This window comes from Pelmatolapia mariae, linkage group LG20 (assembly GCF_036321145.2).
Source record: "Pelmatolapia mariae isolate MD_Pm_ZW linkage group LG20, Pm_UMD_F_2, whole genome shotgun sequence".
Classification (NCBI taxonomy): Eukaryota; Metazoa; Chordata; class Actinopteri; order Cichliformes; family Cichlidae; genus Pelmatolapia; species Pelmatolapia mariae.
Genome location: NC_086244.1, coordinates 41,995,101 through 42,018,243, shown reverse-complemented (window position 1 = coordinate 42,018,243; position 23,143 = coordinate 41,995,101). Strand labels below are relative to the sequence as shown.

Below are 23,143 nucleotides of genomic sequence, written 5' to 3'. Positions count from 1 at the left end.
TGATAACATTTTGAAAATGTTGAGTTACTTCTTTAACACACCACAGTTTATTTTTGGCTCTGTCCCTCACACTGCCTTTACTAGATTACCTCATCTTAATTACATCTCTGTTTAACATGAAGACAGAAACATGTGTGTGAAACGATGTAAAGAGTCTCTGCAAGAGATGTCTGAACCCTTACCTACTGATTGGAGGAAACTCATGAAACTAATTCATGAATGGATAAAATGAGAACAATGGTTTGACACCCACAAAGGTTAGATTCATTTATTTTTAGAATGAGTGAGCACAAAAACATTTGTCAGACATGGGCACAAATATAATGTAATAACCTATAAATCATAATCAAGTCTTCAATCTGAACACAAACTAGATAAACTTCAAAGATTCTTCATCCTCCAGATGTTCTTCCTGCTGCTTGTTATCTGATGATATCTGGATGTGAGCAGCTCAGCGCTGGTGTTCAGGGGTTTCCAGGAGAGTAATGGGAGTAGGCTGTGAGCCACTTCACGGGGCAATCCCTAAAATCAAACACAGTGTGATTCGCAAGCACAGTGGAGTAACACTAACACCACCCACTCACTTTATGTTTGCCAGTAGGGATTTCTCAAACTCCCTTTTTTTTTCTATCATCCCACTTTCTTTTTTTCCTTTTGACTTAAATATATTTTACATGTCTTTCCCTTAATATCTGCTCTATCTGTAGGATTTGGGATTGTTTAAGCCTTTCAAGATGGTTTACCGTCTAGTGTCTACCTCCAAGTACTTCATAGTAATTCGTTTTCTCAGTTTTCTCTGCTTGTGCTCTGTACTGTGAAGCAAGTTACAAAGTCTGGCCTGTCTAGGAAAGACAGCTGTAGAAATGCCAACCATGCAAGTTAACAGACTTATCAACATCACAGCTCTATCATTAAGTTGGAAGTGGTGTAGTACATGATGATCTTTAATCTCAAACATCAGCTGCTGTTGAACAGGTTAGATCTGCAGCAAAAGCTGCCAGTATCAATATTAGTTCTGTAATATTGAAAGCCCAGGAAGTTTCCTGGACAATTCCACATTTTGCCTTAAAGTCTAGGAAGTGGTCCAGAAAGACCACTTTCCAAGTCAAAGTGGTCTTCCTGTGTTTATCATCTGGTGTCCCCTTTTCTCTGTCTTCATGTCCGATGTGAATGTTCTTGGCTCCGTGTCAGTGTGTTTTACTTTCACCTGTCTGCACATATCTATAAATCCTGACTTTGTGTAGGCAGGCCTGTCTTGGGTCTGTGTGATTTTTTTGAATTTCTCACTTTTGGGATTTTTTTATTGGTCTTTGCTTTTAACTCCATTAAATGCTTGATTTTGATCATGTCTGCTGGAGTCTTGCATTTTGGTCTTATCCTTACAGATCTCAACAGTTAGGACGTTTACTAAAGAATACCTCTTCTTTTTTTTAATTCCTCAGCAAAGCACAGAACAGAGGTCTGTAGTATAAAGCAAGATTTGGGATTATTCGGTAAATCCAAGGTGGTTTCACTTCTTATATCCACACATCGGTACGGTAACCTGTGTAGTAGACCAAACTTGCGTGATGGGATATCCACTCCTAGGGAAAGTTTGCAGCAGTTTTCTACTTGTGAATAATCTTTCTCAGTGCAAAATATTTGAAATTGGCCTTTTAACCCTTGCCAGATAAAAGGGCATCAAGAATTGTTTTTTTAGGATCACTCGTAATGTTCTAGGACACAGATGAAATCTCCAGACCTGCACTGCAAACCTTCCTATCCTCTTCTTTTATATATGTGTTCACACTTACAGATGATTCATTAATGAAATGGATTTGATTAGCAGCACATGGCTGCTACTTAGTTTTTTATACACTGCTTCTGGATTTTGGCTTAGTTATATATATATATATATATATATATATATATATATATATATATATATATATATATATATATATATATATATATATATATATATATATAATTACATGGTGTAACATGTCACGTGTTGTTCATCTGCAGTTGTAATTATCATTTGAAGAACTGCTAATGACCCCCTGATAGTTATTATGTCCTGATGTGTTCAGGCTGTCCTTTCTCTTTACAATGACTCTACACTGTTAAACAATGGGTTGAGTTACAAAGCTGACCACATAGTCTGATTGCTGATGTTGGGGTAAATGAAACAAGATAACAGAAAGTTATCAAGAGTTTGTTAATTTGCTTCCTATTGTACACTTCTGCTCTCCTGTGTGTTCGTGTTGAAGATTTTTGTACCTCTGATACTTCTGACCCTTCCTCCTTTGGTACTCCATTTCATCTACTGTCCACACAGCTCCCTTTCCTCCCTCCACTCGCACAAAACACTTGTGAAGGCTGAGGTTGTGACGCACTGCATTCTGGAGAGAGGATACAGATACAAGGAAACAGTTCTATCAACATGGAAGCCATGCTATTAAAAACAGTACAGTATAGTGAGATGTTCTGGTTGGCACAGTTTGTTAAACTGTGTCCAAATGTTCAGTTTATTACAATAAAAAGCACTTGTATTCTGTACACAAGTAGGCATCACAATTAATATTTCATCCAAATAGTACAAACCTTCCAGGTGGCAGTATTATGTCTGAAGTAGAAGAACATGGTAGTGAACCAGTTGTAAATCTCATTCAGAGTACGCTGTTTGTCTGGAGACTCCAGGATAGACTGCAACCAGTCACACACATGGAAGGGTAAGGAGTGGCAATATTTGGCAAATTAGTCATAAATAGCTACAGTTTGCAGATAAAACCCGATTCCCACTGTAAAAACCTTTGAGGAAGACTTACAAAGCCTTGAACCAATATGAAGTAGGTAAGACATTCAAAGCTCTTCTTTGGATGTTGGCTGCCTTTTGTTTGTGCAAAATATCATTTTAAGCCTGTCAAAGTGTGTTGCAACTATTGATGCAACTAAAGAAATGGAAACAAACAATGATTTTGTGACAGGCTACAAATAAAGTGCCTAAAGATACAATTTAAAAGCATGAAACCAAGGTCTTTTGTAAAGTATCTGAATATGTTGCAGTGACTTGAAAAAACAAACACACATCCAGAGAGCGTGTATAGAAGTGTATACTTTAGAGCCTTGAGAAATCAGGGACCAGTTCAGATCAGACCAACTTCACAAATGAAAATAAAACATTAGACAAACTCACCCATCTTATCAAGTACGCATAGGTGTAAGGAGGCCTGATGTTGTTGTATTTGTAACACTCAATACTGGGAACCAAATCTATAAAAGAACAGTGGGCGTTTCTCATCAGTTTGTCCCATCAAACACACTTCTTTGGATAATGTGCTTTTGAAACATATTTAGAGATAAAACACAACATGCAACAAATATACAGGTACTGCACATTTCAACTGTCAAATGTAATCATTTGTATTAGCTAATAAGCTCTAATAGCATTTTATCTGAAAGAACATATGTTATGGTGAAAACGTAATGTGCATAAAATAGTAAAAACGTCCATTTGTGTGTGAATCCTAGTGAATTTCACTGTTACCTGGGAGGAGATGATCAGAAGCAGTAGGTCTGCTGCCATGCTGGACCAGCTCTTCCAGATGTTTGGTGGCCCACTGTTGCACTCTGTCTCCACTGGTAACCTGAGGCTGCGGCAGGAACAGAGGAAGGCTGTATTGCCACTCAGAAGCTGCCTTCTGCATATAATGATGAAGGTGGATGTGAACAGACACAGCCATTTATTTTCTCTCCAGAAGAAAAATAAAGCAATATTTCAAGGAAATTCTTCTTTTTACTGTGTTAGCATGTAGACATACCGAGTCAGAGTATTTGTCCTCTGAGAGATGAAGTTGCATTGCAATGAGTTTCTGTTTTTCCAGAATGAGCTGAAAAAAGAGAATTCCCATAAATCACTGGATTACTCCTATTTTCAGGAGTCTGGATAACCAGGTTCATGTGTCTACTCTTCATTGCTTCCGTGTTAAAATGCTTCTTCTCAGATTCATTTAGACTGATCTCGTAGTAACATAGTAAAATATAGAACATAACAGAAGACTTCACTATCAGAATGCTGGCTCACTTATGGTTCTAGAAGTTTCTAAAAGCAGAATATGATGCAGATCCCTCAGTTATCTAGCTGAAACTTCAACTTTAACTAAAACTTTTCTTTTAAGCTTATAGCTACTGCGAGATTGAGTAGGTTCGAAAGAAAAAGAAACTTGTATCTATTTTTGGACATATTTACACATGAGCATTCATACAGCATAGTGCTGCTGTAGCTTTGTTTCTCTGGGTCCTACCTGACTTTCCATGTACTGAACAATATCCTGCTGGACCCTCCATTGAGCAATACTTCTGTCACCATGTCCGTGTTCAGAATGAAGATGCCTAAAAGACAAATTGTCACAGGGTATATTCAGGGTTAATACAGGGTTTAAAAATATCCAGAGCTGCCTGCCCTTTGTAAAAAGTCCTCAAAATCTAATAATTGGTTGTGTAAAGACAAAGAAATAAAACTAGACTTTTGAAAACACAAACTACGTGAAACCAAATTTATTGTCAAGCGAAACTAAAAGTAATGCAGAAAGGTATCCAAACAAAAAGTATAAAAATTAAAAGCAAATATTTGTAACATTAAAACCAAAATTACACAATTAAAAAAATATGATATTTTAATAAATGTGCAATTAAAACAAAGAGTGACATTTTGACTGGTTTGCCTCGGTGAACACTACCACTGTTCATTTAAGGATGTCTCTTATTTTTTGTCAATAGAGCTCAAATTTAGAAGATTGAAATCATCTCCAGACCTTTAGTCCGACTCCTTTTTAAAACAATGCAAATATCCAGTAGAATATCTTGGAAAATAAAACCCACACGGTCCACAGTGGGCAACTCACTGTGGGGCCCCAGTACTGGCATGACATCTCAGGCCCAATGACCCCACCATGGGCTGCCCCTGGTGTGGGCTGAGAGTGGACTGCCAACACTAAGCACATAGGGGCCTGTAACATACTGTGGGCTCACTGCAGGTGCAGACCTGCAGTGAGCCCACAGTATGTCAATGCCAATCAATGAATAAATCATTGACTGTTGTTGTGAATGGGTGCTATATAAGTTGAACTGAACTGAAATGGATTGAATTAATAAATGCTACTGGTTTTGTTGTGTCCAGAAATGAGGAAATAGTCTTTTCCAACCATGCCACGCCACACACACAAAAAAAATGTATTCATTGAATTAATGCACAGTTCTTACTTCAAGAAACTAGAGAAGTCTTCAAATACTGCTTCACAGCCAGGCCATCGGCAGAGCCCACTCATGAGCAGAACACTGGTCCCCTGTGGGATGCTGGAGGAAACAGAAATGTTTCAGTGATGTGAGTGTGACAGTCAAGAGTGTAAAAACATAACGCACCAAAACCAAGACTTACAAACCATTTTCGAGTTTTGATATGAAAAGTTTCCTAACCCGTATATTCAGGATTTATGCATTGCACTGCTATGTGTTGCATAAAATATGCTAACTGCAATATGCAGATACAAAGGACTGTTGTTTTCGGAGCAGGGTATGAGCCATTTTTTTCTTAAGCTGTCCTATAGGTAAAGAAATATGAGACAGAAATAAAAGTGAGATAGACAGAACTCAAAAATGACAGCTATAAACCGACATCTTAATATGAGGTTCAAAAAATAATTCTTGTGGACCAACTTGCTCCAAGTACTAGCAAGGGTTAGGTATCAGCATAGCCAGCTGACAGGGTGTGATGAGCAATTAGAGACAACTAATTTACTAACAAGTCTATGAACCACATTTTAAATGAAAAAAAAAAATTAATCGTTATTAAAGCCCTGACTTTGGTGATCACCAAAAAAATATATAATTAAGTTGTTTACCAGTTTAAAAGACAGAAATGTAATCACAAGTCATTTAAGAAATGGACACTGAAAACCTAAATAAATGAACACTTTATTCTTTATTCATGAACATCCAGGGATGATTTGCTTTTTACTTTTTCAATCTACTCTTTCAACTGTCCTAAAATGCTGTGAATATTTTAAAAATCACAAACTTTGTAGCCAGTGACATAAAGATCGGCCATATCTATGGGAACTGAAAACAAAATAATATAAATTAGAATCATGATTATTAAAAAAATAGCAGTTACATAATGAGAGTTAAAGACCAGGCTCCACCCACTAAAATTAGATACAAATTTACAACAGCTCTTATGCTACATCTAAAACATGAAATATAATGTCAGTCACAAGACATCACATGTTTCTCTTGGCGTAATATGAACCACCAGCTCAACTTACCCCCAGTCTTTGGGCTCATTCTCACCACAGCCAAGTGCTCATTTTAGTGAACCAAAAGTCTATTTTTTTAATGTGCTGGCTTTTCATCAACATACACTACCAGTCAGAAGTTTTAGAACACCCCAATTTTTCAGTTTTTATTGAAAATTATGCAGTTTAATGTCTCATTGCACTCTGAAATAAAACATAGTACAAAAAAGCAATTACAGCCAAAATCAATTTATAGACCAAAATGTATTCTAAACTTTTGACTCATCAAAGTAGCACCTGATGTGACAGCTGAACACAGCTGTGGCTTCTTTCTACAATAGAAATCAAATCTTGTCCCATATCTGTGGCAGAAGTTCCCATAAATGTGGACCTTGTAGGTTGCTTTGCTTTCACTCTTCTGTCCAGTTCAAACCAGCTCGATGGGGTTTAAGTCTGGAGACTGTGCTGGACACTCCATGTTTTCAAGCTCACCACCTTGTTCTTTGTTCCTGAGGTAGTTCTGGCACAGCTTGGACTTGTGTTTTGGGTCTTTATCTTGCTGTAGGATGAACCCCTGACCAACTAGGTGCATACCAGAGGGTCCTGCATGGTGCTGCACAATGCTGTGGTTTTGGTTCAGGGAGCCTCTCACTCTGTACAAGTCACCGACCCTGGATCCAGTAAAACAGCCCCAGACCATCATCTCACTGTGGAACCATCCTTTTGCCTACTCAACAGTGTACAAAGATCCTGTGTGATGAACACAAGGTTTCAAATGTTGATCCATCAGTCCATAATACCTTCTTCCAGTCTTCAGTAGTCCAATGGTGGTGTTTCACGGCCCAGCCAAGCCTCTGTCTTATTCTGACGTCTGGCTTTCTTGCTGCAACTCGTCCTGTCAAACCTGCAGCTCAAAGTCTTCACAGTTGAAACTGAGACTTTCTCACTACGACCACTGTTAAGCTGCTTGAAGCTGTTGTCCTGTCAGCCGCCATCACACAGCTGTTAACTCTCAGAAACTTGTCCTCTGATTCAGTCGTGTCTTTGGGTCTGCAGACCTCTTCCTGTCACAGTTTCTGAGCCTTTAATGGAACAGGAAACTGTACTCACTGACACCTTGACTTTCTTTGCAGTTTCTCTGTAGGACAGACCGACATTTATAAGTGTTATGATGGTCTGTCTCTCTTCCATTGTTAATCACCTTTTTCTCACCATTTTTGTAGCATCACACTACTTTCTGCAGTACAACACTGTTCAACTGATGCTGACGAGGGTATGGTACCACATTGTGTTCCAGCACTGCTTTTATGCAGACAGAGGGGGTTGGAAGTAATCCAGAAAAGCTGGAACACCTGGAATTAGTGGAATTAGTAGCACCAGCTTTCAAGGCTTGATCAAGCTCCATTTTTGCAGAAGAGCTTTACATTGTTAATACATTTTGTGTTCCCTGAAAAAGACCTTTTGCATAATTCAGATGTTAATTTTTCAGTTTAGGGTAACCTTACCTTTTTTTTAACCTCTGGCAGTTCACCAGCTTTGTATCATTTCAAACTATTCATTGTACTTGAATAACTTGAACTACAACAAATAACTGGAAAAATTGGGGTGTTCTAAAACCTTTAACAGGTAGTGTATGTGATTTTGATTTTATGATGTAAAATCATGCTACAACAGCTGCCAAAGGCTCCTGCTCCCTGTGACCCATAAACTGGATAAGCAGAAGAAGATGGATGGATAACAACAACTGTGCATGGTTGCTGTGCAAGTGGCACCCCACTCACTCTCAGACCTGGGGTATGAGATACTGTTGATTTGTCAAATAATGGGACAATTCCACAGCTTCTACAACCACCTTTAGCAGTAGTAACTTGCAGTAACTGAGTAATTGTTTTCTGTACGACTTCAACAGTCTCTCACATTATTATAGAAAATGGAGCTTATTCCCAGTTTTATTTATCTATGAACCCAGAATCAGTTGGTTAAACAATAGTCAAGTCGTAAAGACATAAAGGCCTAGATGACCTCTAATTTTTTTATTTCTAAATTAAGACAAACTGAAGTTATTGTACTTGGACCTAGAAGTCTCCAGTCTTCCTGGAAGACAGCGACTCATCTTAGAGTTATTTTTGATCACGATATGCCTTTCGATATGAACACTAAACAAAGATCTAGAATCTTTGTTTAACAAAGCAGACAAAGTAAAACTAAAAAACTAGTTCACACATTTGTTACTTCTAGGCTGGACTACTGTAGTTCCCTGTTATTAAAGATCACTGAAAAACCTTTGATCTAAATTGCTGCAGAAAAAGTGCTGACAGGAACTAGAGAGAGCATACAGCAGGTAAAGTAAGTACTGAACACTTCACAAAAGAATTTCTAAAGGTGCTGTTGAGATGCCATTCTCACCAGATGTCAGTAACAACCATTCCAAAAACATGCAATGAAATAAAACCTTATGTCAGTAGATGTCCATAAATGAAGACATATGTAATAATGAGAAATGAAACATGAGTATGAAACACAGTGAAATGTATTTAATACTTCATAGAAGAGCTTTTTTTTTGTTTCAAGATGCCGCCTGTCTGGAGAAACTAGTCACATGCATTGCTCAGGTGTGATTTTGGGCCATTCTTCCACACCAACAGTCTTTAAATCCTGATGGTTACGTCTATGAGCTTTAGTTGTTTCCATTTGGATTCAGGTCAGGTGACTGACTGGGCCATTATAGCAGCTTTATTTTCTTTGGCTGAAACCAATTGACAGCTTCCTTGGCTGTGTGTTTGGGATCACCGTCTTGCTGAAATGTCCACCCTTGCTTCATCTTCATCATCCTGGTGGATCGCAGCAGATTTTTGTCAAGTTTACCTCTATATATTTTTCTTTGAATTATATGAAGCGTGCCAGTGCTAAATGCAGAAAAATAGCCCCACCCCATGATGTTCCCACCGCCAAGCTTCATTGTTAGTATGGTGTTTTTGGGGAGCTTTTCAGTGTGTTTTGACCTGCAGACATTGCATATATTATTATTATTATTATTATTATTATTATTATTATTATTATTATTATTATTATTATTATTATTATTATTATTATTATCATTATTATTATTATTAAACAGTAGCAGTGACAGTCAGCAGTGGTGAGCATGCATACATGGCACACGGCCATGGCAGTTGAGTGCATTACTTATTGTTTTCTTTGAAACAATAGTACCTGCTGATTCCAGGTCTTTCTTTGACTCTTGCACAACTCTGCTGATAACTCTTTTCACTCCTCTGTCTGAAATCTTGCAGGAAGCACTTGTTTGTGGCCAGTTTATGATGAATGATGTTCTTTTCACTCCTGAATTATGGCCCCACAGTGCTCACTGGAGCCTTCAGTAGTTTAGAAATTCTTCTGTAGTCAGTGGTACATATGCTACAACAATGTGGTTGTGAAGCTCATTGGTTTTACCCATCATGAGATGTTTCTTGTATGACACCTTGGTAATGAGACACCTTTTTATAGGCCATCATTTGGGGCCGAACCAGCGCTGATATTAATTTGTAGTGGCTCATTACTAATTACTCATAGATTTCAGCTGATGTCATTCCATACTGTTTTCTTCATGTGTTCAATACTTTTTTCCTTTTTGTCATTTCTCATTATTACACACAAGTTAATTATTTACATTTATGGTTCGATTTGCATGTGTGGATTGGATGGATTGTTACCAACATCTGGTGAGAATTTTATGTCAATAGCACCTTAAGAAATATACTTACTTAGAAAATTGGTGATGTGTTCAATACTTGTTTTACACATTGTATGTTTCCCATACTGGCTTCTCTTCACTGGCTCTCTATTAAATCAAAAATCAAATTTCAAATCCTTCCTCCTTACATACAAGAATAATCATGCCCCATCTTATCTTACAGTAGAGCGTGCTGCTCTCAGACTGCAGGCTTACCTGTGTGTATTTAACAGTAGAATGGGAGCCTTCAGCTTCCAGGCCCCTCTTCTGTGGAACCAGCTCCCAATATGGATTTAAGAGACAGACACCCTCTCTGCTTTTAAGATTAGGCTTAAAAGTAACTTTTTGAAGCTTACAGTTAAGGCTGGATTAGGTAAATTTAGTTGCCTGCAGCTGGGGGACACTCACCTCTTTCCACTATACACCACTACTGCATGTCATTAAATTTTGTCTTCTTTTTCCCATCGTTGATTTCCTGACCTGTCTCTCTATGCTTCCCTGGTCTCTTTTCTTTCTCCTTACCCCAACTGGTTGCAGCAGATGGCTGCCTCTTCCTGAGCCTGCTCCTGCTAGAAATTTCTTCCTGTTAAAGGCGAATTTTTCTTTCCCTTTATTGTAAAATACTACTCATGGGTAACTGTCGGATAGTTGGAGTTTTCTCTCTTAAATTGTAGGGTCTTTATTTTTACAGTCTAAAGCACCTTTGAGATTTGGCACAATGTAAATAAAATTGAACTGAACTGAATTAATTGTTACCCGTCATGAAGCCGGGCCTCAAGAGAGGTCTGCTTTTGAATGTCTCCCCTCCTCAAGGAGAGGAAATGATGGCTCGATGTGGGAGAAGAGCCCATGTGAGGTGAAGGTTCCTGAAGAATATGGCATGCATCCACCTCTTCCTTGCAAATGGAGACTGCTGCACTGCTTTCTGGATGCACCAGGGGAAGAAAAGATTGATGTAGATTCTTGCCATACAAAGTGAAACCTAATACTATATGCTACTGGTGCTACACTACCTAACTGGTATATTACACCAGCATCTTACACTCAGCAAATCATAGAATTAACACATTTGTCACAATGTCATAACAAGCACAGAAAAAAAAATCCTAAACTTAATTTAAAAAAATTAGCATATAACACTTGTAAACAAACAAACAAAGAAATCCTTAGTTTCAGTATTTCATATGTTGTTTTTTTGTTAAATATGGAGCTTACAAGTTCTGCATTTTTAATACATTCTATATTTGTCTCTATAAGTTTATCTTTTACTTTAGAGAACGATTGTAAGACGATTTGCATGCATTAAATGCAAATCGTCTTCTCCTAAAGTAAAGCAAAAGACATTTAAATATCTGTATACCACGTCGTTGCCTGTAAGCGACTGGGGAAACGTGACGCAGAACTGATGGTCTCTGCTGCTTCTGTCTAATGCCTTCCATACTGCTCCAGCACTGGAAAGAAAAAAGTATTGATATTGTTTTGGCTGTAACATAATACAGTTTCCTTTTAATCACTAGGCCTCATTCAAAAACATTTTTTATTTGGATTTTTTTTCCATTTTTTAGGAAAAAGTGATGTTTAACATTTGATAGTTTACTGACAAATATTTGTGACAAACTGTTTGCCATTTGTTTCTGTGAATTATAGCGAATGACTAATACAATGTCCTGCATACACTATTTACTCACATCACATAAAAAATGTAGTTAAATCCTCTTTTTTTGTGTGTCATGTATCAGGACGAGTACATTCTGAGATATCATCATTTGTACAGTCAACACTCTTAAAATTGCAAATATATATGTAAATGTTATATTTTTAATGAAAAATGAAATTCTCATTAGGTTTGCACCATTCTGTTCATATAGGGGTTTTAGGGTTATTCCAATGAATCCCAGCTCTGGAATTGGAATTGTCCAACTGGACAAATCTGGGATTTTACAATAGAAATAATCACGTGTACAGACTAGTAAAATGTGTTTATTTTCATTGTTATTTTCTGTAACTAATTTCCCTGACCAGCATGGAGGGGCAGTATGCAGCAGGGCATGAAGTTTGCAGCTAGATTAGGTCCAAGCACCCCAGTAGCCTCATCAGCTGATTTTAAATCATCAGTTTTTTGAGGTTTCCCTACTTTCCTTGATGACTGGGTGCCATCACTTTGCTTCATCTCAGCTAACTAGACTCGCTGAACCTGATTCGTTGTATTGTGCTGCTGTTGGTGGCTTCTGGAATTATCTGAGAAATCATAGAGATTCCTTTTTTGGTAATTTTACAAACTGTCTAAGAAGTCAGTCTTTCAACTTTACTGACTGAAATTTGTGTGTATTATTATAAATGTTAGTTAGCACTACAGTGCTTAATAAATTTATTAGACCACCTGTCATAAAAACAAGAAAACACAAATAGTAATTTGTCAGAAATGAGTTTAAACTAAAAATTATTCTTATTTATTAGGCAAATAACAAACTCAACTCACAGTTTTAGATCCAAATTTGAGCCGGCACTCTGGACTTGTCTGAGATGTCAGAAATTAATCATACATGTGCATTAACATTTTTTCTGCTTTTTTCTGAAAATTCATGCAACAATAACTTAAAAATAATTATAATAAAGAAACATATAACTTTTTAAAATAAACATTATCTAACATTATATCCAGTGTATACAGTTTAACCAACTACTACAGCTCCCAACTGGAACATAAAAAACTCCAATTTTTGATAATAATAAAACATCATTAAACTTTCTCTTGTTTATTTTAAGCTTATTTTTACAGACACTATAATAATAGATTTCATAAATCCTTCTTTCCAAAAAGCTTTGACGCTGTGCAGAATGTAAACACTGACACTAGACATTTCACTGGAGTCAGATTCAAAATGACCTTACTGCATATTTTACAAAAATCACATTTCCTAGTTTCAAAATTTGAAATGTCATCTTTGTATTGTTTATGTTACGTAGGCTTCAAATGTTTAGTAACTGAAGTCACTGAATATGGTTTCATTTACTTCCACACTGCATCTGAATTTTGATGAAAATGGACTGTACTACGAACACATTTTAGTAGAATCTGTGTTAAGGAAACAAGTTTATTCCAATTAAGTGATGTTATTTGTTACATACCTGACTTCCTGACACAGACATGGGTGGCTCTTCCATCTGTTTGATGCTGTCAAGTTGGCGTTCGACTTTTTGTTGTCCAAATTTCATGTACTCATCAGAAGTCTCTGGCATTTCTTAAGACACAGAAGACACATTAATGCCTCACTAGAAAGACTTTGAAAACCACATTTTATCATGGAAGTTTTGTCATTTTCTCTACTCCATGAGGGTACATTCAAACGCTACAAGTAAGTAAGGTGTGTTACAAAATGTTCCTTTAATTTAATATACCTGGGAGACATACTGACATATAAACAAACTCTGGCTATTATCTGTAGAGTTAACACATAATAACAGTGAAAGAAAACTGCAGCTCTGAACAAGTTTTAAATCACTGCACTCCCATTGTTAAATATTAGGTGTGGATTCTTTTCTTTAGTTGCAAGTGTCCTAATAAGATGCTAAGAAACTGGTTTTAGTTTAAATTGTTTGAGTGATCAAAGTGCTTGGAACTTCTTCAGAACTCTGCATCACCAACGTTTATTAATAGCTATGTAAAACATTATTTATTATTTAATCATTTTTAGAATGTGACATGATTCTAACGGCAGTCATATGACTTACACCATTCTGGCTTGGGCAATGCCCAGCTTAACAAGTTCTGCAACAAATGTTGGGGAACCAGGTCATATTAATGAAAAGAGACTACTGGAATAAGAAACACTGACAAGGACAGAGAACATCGAATTGATGGAGTGCTACTATAAGGACCGTTCACAACAGGAGAGGTTACATGCAAAGCATATAGGAACTTTGGATGAGCAGAATACCAACGTCCACACTGATCAAGAAGCACGTGGAAGGTGAGTGCTATAACATCAACAAAGGAAATATAATATCAACACTAGAAATACAAAGACTACAGCAAAGTGGGAACAATACTGAGCAGTATGGCTGTTTGGTTGACACAAGATCACTACACAACCAAGAATAAGCCTTGCTCATCTCATTGAGAAAGTTCCTAGAGGACAGGAAATCAGGCATACAGTAGAGCTTCAAGTATCCAATTATCACACATTCCACTTATAACAACAATTCAGATGAAAGAATACCTCCAAAAAGGTAAGACAGGTGCTTAGAAGCCAATTACACATCTATATACTCAGCTGGATCAGCAGCATCAGGAGACAGATGCCCATGATGTCAAAACATGAGCACCATTTCCACAGAGGCAGGAGTCACCCCAAGCTAACAGGACCCAAGTTTCAGACTATGCAAAGGTGCCCTGGAGACTTTTTAGCACACAGCAGTGGGACAGGTCTGGACTGGGACAAAAAATTGGCTCTGATATTTTTGGTCCAGGAGGCCTACAGCTGATTGTCAGGTTTAATATGTGCACATATTTGTGAAATTCTTCAAAGCAATAGTAAAGATGAGTAGCACAAGCAAAAATGTGAAATAGAAGAGAATAAGTAGGTCAAAGTAGCAAAACAGGCAGTAATAAAAATGAATGAATGAAGATTATGCTGCTCTCACCTCTAAATTTAACAAATCAAACTCCCAAAGAAAGGGTTGCTCCTGTGTGTGGGCATTTTTACAAGCAGCCAGCTGAGCACAGCCAGCAAGAGGATTACCTCAATGTGACTTCAACTTCCAGAGGGAAAGCCTCTGATGTCTGCCTGTGCTTATGCACCAAAAAGCAGTTCAGAATACCTTTGGAGTCTTTGTGTCAGATCCTGGAATGGGTTTAGGATAGGGAACTTAAATCAGAAGTTAGGAAGGTATTGTGTTGCAGCAGCCCATTAAATATAAAATACAAAAATGATACCTCGATAAATCAAAATATGATATGATACACTAAGAAGCTTAAATATCAAATTATTGTAGGTGCAGTGGGATGAGTTGGTAAAGAGTTCCTGTATCAGTCACTGACTTTGTTATATGAGGTCTTATATCTTGGACACTCAGCTAAAGAGAGGAGCAGAACTTTCAACTGAGTTGCATCAAATTGGCAGGCACAGCTGCCAGTCAGACCTGTAAAGTAGTGAGGTCTGACAGAGTCCCCTGTCCATAGGGTCTTTAACTCTGACATTCAGAAGAATTTCACCTGTATCCCTGGCGAGTGTTGGAAGTCTGCAACGTCCTTGCTGGAGGAAGTACAACCTAAAGAATTGTGGGAAGCCACGTCAGTTAAACTGAAAAAGGTCACTAGGATAGGTAAGAAATTCCCTTGTGAAAAGGAGCCACATTTGGATGAGAGTCATCCCAAGTTACCAAAGGCTCTGGATACTCTGGAGCTTATTTAGTGGGCATGCCTCTTCAGTGTTTTGTGGAGGTGCAGACTGGAGCCCTGGTTGGTTCTGATAGTCAAGAAGAATACCAAATTAGAGGTATCACGGCCACTTAATCATCCACTTACATACTTCTATAATAAAAGTGAGAGCTGTGCCCTCATGTTTGGCACAAAATCAACCATATTTTCAGTGGGTACTGGACTCTCCCATGGTTGTCCCTTGTCTCTAGTCTGTGACATTCATGCAGAGGAGGGAACTCCATAGCACTCCTACCATTTGTGAGTCTTGTGCTTATTTCTGGCTTCTAATTTTGTTGAACATCTGATGTTTAACGACATCAGATGTTCAACAAAATTAGATTTACAGATTTACACATCAGATTTACAGATTTACAGGCTCTGCCAGTCTTGTATTTTCAGAGACACATGCCACAGTCTCTTCCCCCATTGACAGACTCCACTGTCTTAGACTACAGATATCTCTTTTGTTCTAAAGCTCCACTGTGAGGTGAAGAGTCATTTTAACCAAAACTGCTGCAGGTAAAGAACTGGATCAGATAAAATACTCAGACCAGCCACCAGGCATCAACAACCAGGCTGCTTTCAATCACATTTCATTCTGACTGAACTTCACTACACTATCTTGAACATGACTACATGCCGAAATGCTTTGAATTTCTGAGATAGTTTGATACATTTAGTGTTAGAAGTGCCATTTACATATCTTGAGTAACCACAGTCAAAAGTCAGTACGGTTTTGATAAAAGTAAAAAAAAAAAAAAAAAAAAATTATAGCAATCCTCAAAAAAGCTAAGCTACTTCATGACTAAGTTCCATTTTTATTAGACTTGATTTTAAAGAGAAAAATGTCAGACCTCTGGTAGAGGACATGAGACGGCTTTAGGAGGACCCACACATAAACACACTGTGTGTACGTGCCTGTGCTCAGTTACATTTAACAGAGACTGTTAAAAATAATGAAGTTCAATTCAGTTAATAATATTACAACAAATCCTGTCTCAAGGTTATTCAACTGTTTGCTAAAAACCCTGGAAGAAACAAGTCAGAGTAAAAGATTGCTGACAATCTTCCTACTTGGACAATACTTCAGGGATTTTGACAGTTTGTATCATCAAGTGGGGGAGGTGACTCATTTACACGCACTTAATCACATTTATGTTCAGGTTATTTTTCATGCAATAGTATCCTGTTATAACAGCATAGTTTAATAATAGTTTAGTTTCAGACATAAAACTATTTGAATGACTTTGTCAAGCAAACTTTTTACATACTGTACTACTGCAGATGTGATTGCAAAACAATCAGTGACAGATGTTTCTAAACCTTTTAACCACATTTATACCCTTTGTGCCACAAAAATTATACATTTTTATTGTATTTCTACCTTTTGCTTCTGCATTAAGTAGGAACACATAGAAAAGGAAAAAAGTTTGAATGTAATCTCAGAAGCGTGTGATTGTGTGAAAAGTCTCCAGGCAATGAGAATCAAGCATTTAATACAGCCATGAACACATTAAAGGCTCAAGTACGTAAAGTCTTTCCTGCTGCAGGCTGTGGTTGTTCGCAGGTGCTCTCTCTCTCTCTCTCTCTCTCTCTCTCTCTCTCACACACACACACACACACACACACACACACACACACACACACACACACAGATAGCATCAACAAAGAAGTCTACAGAACGAGTGGGAAGCTGTTCTACTTTCATGCTGCATGGTGACATATCACCTGCAAGCAATGGGACCTGCTTTTTTCAAATCAGACAATATTTTCCTGGAGCAGCACTTCACTACGTGATACTCAGCAAATGTCTGAACGTTTTTTTAAACTGTTTCAAATCAATGTTGAAAAATACCGTCATTCATTTCACCCTTTGTTTATTTAATTTAAACCGTTTTGAAGTCCGTAGCTTGGTTACATGGTCATGGTTACAATAACACACACCTGGAAATATTGAATATTGGTCTACCCTTTAAAGTTCAGTGTTGATGGTTTTCACCCCCTCTCTCTTGTTATTTTCTGTCAACTCTAGAATTGATTTTTTGCCTCTTGTATGAACAGCCAACATATCTGGCTTTTGTGTGTTATATCACTATGCCCTATAGCTGAATGTGTATACAAATCTGGTAAGTGGAGAAATACACAGAAACACTGACAGTTCTGTGTCAGTGTTTCTGTGTGAAAGTGAGTCAATCACCGTAACCTATGTAAACAGCATTAAATAGACGGGTACAGAAGTTGTTATGGAACTGTTCTTCATCTGGTTTTGTTAAAAATTAAAGTAAGAGCTGAATTTGAGTCACTGAACCTGTTCTTTTGTATTGTTGGTGCTTTTTGGAGCATTTTAATGGAATTTGCTGACTAAGAATAAAATGACTTGCTATGTAGTACTGGCCCGCCAGTGTTCACTTTTACTAAGTATAATGTATGGATGTGTGTTGTTGTTTCTTATGACATGTGTAAAAATAAATCACTGTGGTTATATTTTTGCATAGAGTGGACACACTAAGTGGCAAAATTGTCCAGTTTGTGGACCATGTAGGACAGTCCTGATAGCAGTGAATAGACTGGTATCTTTTTAGTCAGGCCTCTTTCACACACTCTTTTTTAGGCCTAAGCACTTTTAAGGTAACAGTCACGCACACTCATGCAGCTGCACTGGGGACAATTCAGGGTTCAGTACTTAACCCAAGGATACTTGGACAAGAGGAGCTGGGAATTGAACCACCAGGATTTACATACCAAGTCACAGATATGTTGTCTATTTAAGTTGCGATGAAGGCCACACGCCAAACTCATCAGGCAATTAAGTTACTCTACAACCTAGAAGCATGCTTGAGTTTTGACATCTTCTGACTTTCTGTTCTTCTCTGTACTCCTTTCAAGTGGGTGAACTTGTGCCAAAAGCCCCTACAGTGTTAAAACCCAGTCTCAAATATATTATTTCCCCTTCTGCAAGTTCTGCATGTTCAGTTTGGGTCAAAAGACAGTATCATGATAAGTTACCGGGAAAACGAGTCAGTCGTTTTAGGCATGCTTGATTTTTCACAAGCTTTCTCCTGATAATGTTTAATACAGTCAGTGCCTCGGTATTCAGATTTCTAAGACATATCTTTGGTTTTAATTTCTTCCATACTTCCAGATTTACCACTGGAATAAATCTTAATAAATTACGGTGGCACAAGGCTCTTATCAAAATGACATATTTTTCAGTGAAGCAAGTAATGTTTATAATCAACACGGAAATAAAATACGCACATTTTTGAGGGGTCTGATCCTTTCTTTCAGTTATTGTATCAGACTGAAGGGAAGCGTCTGTACAATGAGCCAAAACAGCACACATACTGAATGTCTGATGCAAATGCACACCCACAACAACAGGAATTCAGTAGAAAGTAAGAGCAGCAGGTTTGTGGCTTCTCAGTGTCACCTTTCATTCTTGTTTTCTTTTTCAGCTTCATCTTACCTGGAGAGGACCATGATAGTCTGCATCTGTTTTGTCAAAGTGAGGAGAATTTTAGTCATAACCCCACACAAAATATAAGAGATATGATGCTTCATATTTGCTATTTCCTGTCTGGATATTTCATTCGGCCACATTATAGCATGGAAAGTTGCAGATGCCTCATACTGGTACTACTATGAATGTGTGGGTTTACTACTCTCATACTCCCATATCTGAAATAAAACTTCTCAATTACATTGATACATTGAAATCAGCGAGACTGGTGAAGGGTTAATCATTTGTGTTAGTATCAGTAAGTACAATGATTTAGCATCTCCTGTTGTTTTATTTAATTCATTAAAATGGCAAATTTCCCATCTTCGCGTTCACATGAATTTGCCTGAAACACACTTGACAGTAAAAACAGACTTAATAACTGAATGTCAGATGATGTTTTAATATGTGAATGGGAGACTGGAAATAAATCCAGTGCGTTTTTATTCTCTGCCTGCCTCATACAGCAGGCTGAATTTAAAAAAAAAACAAACAACACTAATAAAATCTTAATTCAGGTCTTTTTAACATAAATGACTAACTGGTCAAAATTTTAGTCAACCCTTTCACATATCATCAGAAAGTTAGATTCTATTATAACAGACTCGCTATCTCAAGACATCAATCATCTTTATTTCAGTTTTCTATCAGAGTGGGTTTTCTTGTTCCTCTCAACCTTCAGACCAAGAGGTGTGATGCAGATAAACAGATTTAAAATGAACGGAGGAAAAGGAAGTAGGCCTACACAGAATATTATTGTCATGACTAAAGCTCTAGTTTTTGCACAATAGCACTGATAGCCTCATCACGGCACTAGATAGCACACACACACACACACACACACACACACACACACATATATGTATATAACAGATGTGGAAAATTGCAAATGCTGAAGTGTTTGTGTTCCTGATTCCTGCCGACTGACTTGAAATTGTGAGCAGTCCACCTGTCCAGTATAGAATCAGCCTCTTTCCCAGCAACAGCAAAGAATGGCTCGAGCCCCAAAGCAACCTTCCCCAGTGTTATAGTTTCACCAAATGTGATTTCTGTACGTTTCACTTTTCTGACACTATTCCATAGCTCAGCAATTATTAGATTATTATATAATGATTACAAGATTAATGCAGAAACCAGTAAATTGCATATGTAAGATGTAAATACGACTATTTTTTAAAATATTAATGCCTTGAAGAGAATATTTGTATGAGGCATACCCTGTTTTATAGAAACTGCATGACATTTTAAACATCGACTGTAAATTTCATGTGATTTCATGTTCAGTTAACACAGGGCTTTTAAGTTGATCCTCCCGTTTCGCTAGCTAGCATATAACTTGTGATTTCAGCAGTTCTATTGGTCAGTTAGCAATAAATCAGACTAAGATAGAAGAGCAGAATGAAATGTGTTATTAGAGAGATGCTCTAAGCCTTTCACAGCGGTAATACACTCTTTACCACCGCACTGTTATTTCCTGGTTTCAGCTAACAAGATGGCTGCAGCTTTTACAAAAGTCTGGAGAGGAGTTTTCACTTTTGTGCCTTTTTTTATTAACAACTCTCGTAACTCTCCTCATCCATATGTCCAACACTGTATACAAGTCTACAAGTTCCACAACAACACACCTCATATTGACAGAACAAAGAACATGCTCTGGGTTATGTTAGTCATTAAAAAAAAAAACATCTAATGTAATACAACACGCCAAAATCATTTCCAAACCTTAACACACACTCGCACACACACACACACACACTCACACACACACACACACACACACACACACACACACACACACACACTCTCACACACACACACATACATTTAGCCAACACATAAATAAAACGTGTTAAATAAACATTATGAACGTCTCGATGTACTTGGTGCCACTAACGTGCAGTAAATGACGGAGGATGTCATTCTGACACTAAAAGACTGAGAGTGAGATAGAAATGAACTTTAATCATTTTTAGTACATGAACACTAGGACAAAAAAGTCCAACTGACTGCTTCAGTCCCTGAGGGCACAATTGTTTAAAAAAACAGAGTCATTATAATGGCCTGAAGAGTCCTCACTTCACAAAAAGTAAAGAACAAGATTTGTTCAATCTGTTTTGTATACTTTTAAATAAATAAATGTTAAATACATTTAAATACATTTAAAAAAACATTAATATTTTATATTTTATGTATTGACCCTACAAATGAGAAGATAAAATGCTTTTTCTGTTCACTATTTCACCTATGGCTGAGAAGCTGCACAGTAAAATGACCATAAACTCTTTCCAGAAACATTCTGTAGATGAAAAAAAAAGATTAATACTGCAGTTTGGGGGAAATGGATGAGTGAAATTGCTCTAAACTGTTCAAATCTCTGAAACTGAAATGGGCTCAGGTCTATAAAAAGAGCGAGCTCGGCCACACACGTCCCGCTGTGCAACAGGACCTCTCTGTCACCATATGATTGACCTCATCATGATCGTAAGCTTTAATAGTGCCAAATGTTTTAGTGTGTGCGTTTTTAAACCGCATGCATATATTAACATATCAAAGTTAAATGCACTGTAGTATGAAATCGTCACCTTTGATAAATCTCAAAATTATCATCTTAAATAGCTTCCCAAAGATTTCTGGGCCCTTCATCCCAACGAGATGCCCTCTCTGTTTTCGGTGTCTGTGTATCTGTGTATATGCTGCTTTTGATAAAATTTTGATTTATGAATATTTGGACTGACTGTACATCCTTGTTGACTGAGTGTTGCCATCATCGCAAAGTTTTTAAAATATGTTCTGAACATCTCACTCTGCATTGAGTCCAATTAAATAACTTTTGAAAATTTATTGTAAAACAGTACGATTTGTGCTTACCGGAGAAGCGTATGCAGAACCTCCTCCTTGCCACAGTCTTCCTTTTCTCAGGTACTTCGAGGGAGAAATGATTCAAGGGGGGAGTAATTCCACAGGAAATATGGTTTTCAGCAACTACGACTTCAAGATGTATGACAGATAGACCTTATTTTGAGGAAGACTGCAAAGTGTGGTTGGCAACACAAGAAAAAAGTAAAAAAGTTTAAAAAAAAAAGAAAAAAAAAAGGTTATATTTCACAAAAAACCCAAACAACCCAACAACAAAAAGAGCACATACAATTTTCAGCTTAATGTTTAATTTTATTCAGCAGCACTGTGCTTTTTTGTTTTAAAGGAAAATATAATTAAATGTTAAATATCAGAATCAATCTTGGACATCTTGACCTGAAATAAATGTTTCTGGTACTGATTTATGTACAAACATCAGAATAAAAAGATACGTGTTAAGCACTCACCTGACTATCTGAGAGCACGCGGACACATCAAAGCAGCACGACATCAACTTATATTTATACCCAGAGCAGGAGATGGGGGAATGTAAAGCTCATGTAGTCAGCAAATCAAAACACACCAAGAAACTGCAACAAAAACATTTCCAAACTCTGCTCTGACAACCTAAAAAAATCTGTCTGTTGGAAAGTAAACCGTTTTATACCTGAGCAAGAAGTGCAAACGGATTTATGAAAGGTTCCGACAGTTTTGACAAAATAACAACTTTTTCCGTCTTCCCACATTGCTCACCTTCTTCTGTCCATTATTTCACACAGGTTATGTCTTTATTCACCAGTCAACAGCACATCAGCATGACACGTCTTTCAATTTCGGCTTGCACCAGAACTGCAATACAAGTGTGCAAATTTTAAAAAGTGACATTTAAAAGTGTTTTTCAATCTAAATCTATGAGGCACGAATGAAACAGGAAAAAAGTGAAAAACTGCTTTTCCAAGGAAGCACCTCTCTTCTTCTTAATGGACAATTTCAATGAATCAAACCCCAGCTTTGTATCTGCCTTCTGGGCATCCACTGAGTCTGGAAGGCAGACCAACGGCCCATCTGTGAGGCAGAAATCTAAACCACATCGGGTCTTTGCAGCAAAATGCCAAAGAGCAGAATTCAAGTAAAAAATGTTATTAAAAAAACAGAAAGAAAGAAATCTAAAATTGTTTCATCACACAGAAGCATGTCACACAATCTGAAAATACATCTATAGAAGTAATAATTCCTATTTTGTGAGTGTGAATCAGTTCTTCACTGGTTCAGGTTGGTGTGATATTCGGGAAGCCTACAGGACTCTGGACAGCGTGTCTATAACACTGGGACAGGGTTTTGGGTGAAGTTTAGAAAAA

General features: G+C 37.4%; 1 protein-coding gene across 1 annotated transcript; it reads right to left on the bottom strand.

The window, feature by feature from the left end:
* Positions 1–321: 321 nt before the first annotated feature.
* foxp3b (forkhead box P3b) lies at positions 322–21,952 on the bottom strand. The gene is made up of 13 exons (XM_063464655.1): positions 21,798–21,952; positions 13,138–13,250; positions 12,488–12,526; positions 11,369–11,459; positions 10,765–10,933; positions 5,245–5,337; positions 4,287–4,374; positions 3,804–3,872; positions 3,530–3,683; positions 3,179–3,255; positions 2,587–2,688; positions 2,263–2,384; positions 322–522 (listed from the first exon to the last, which is right to left on the bottom strand). Exons 2-13 carry the CDS (start codon positions 13,246–13,248, stop codon positions 465–467), a joined length of 1,173 nt encoding a protein of 390 aa, XP_063320725.1. The 5' UTR covers positions 13,249–13,250; positions 21,798–21,952; the 3' UTR covers positions 322–464.
* Positions 21,953–23,143: the final 1,191 nt, after the last annotated feature.

What these genes read in the sequence shown, in the direction of transcription:
- foxp3b (XM_063464655.1), bottom strand. Translation starts at nt 13,248, where the DNA reads ATGCCAGAGACTTCTGATGAGTACATGAAATTTGGACAACAAAAAGTC. An exon ending in AGGACAAATACTCTGACTCG is followed by an intron (nt 3,684 to 3,803) that starts GTATGTCTACAT and finishes CATTATATGCAG; the next exon opens with AAGGCAGCTTCTGAGTGGCA. An exon ending in ATGCGTACTTGATAAGATGG is followed by an intron (nt 2,689 to 3,178) that starts GTGAGTTTGTCT and finishes GACTGGTTGCAG; the next exon opens with TCTATCCTGGAGTCTCCAGA.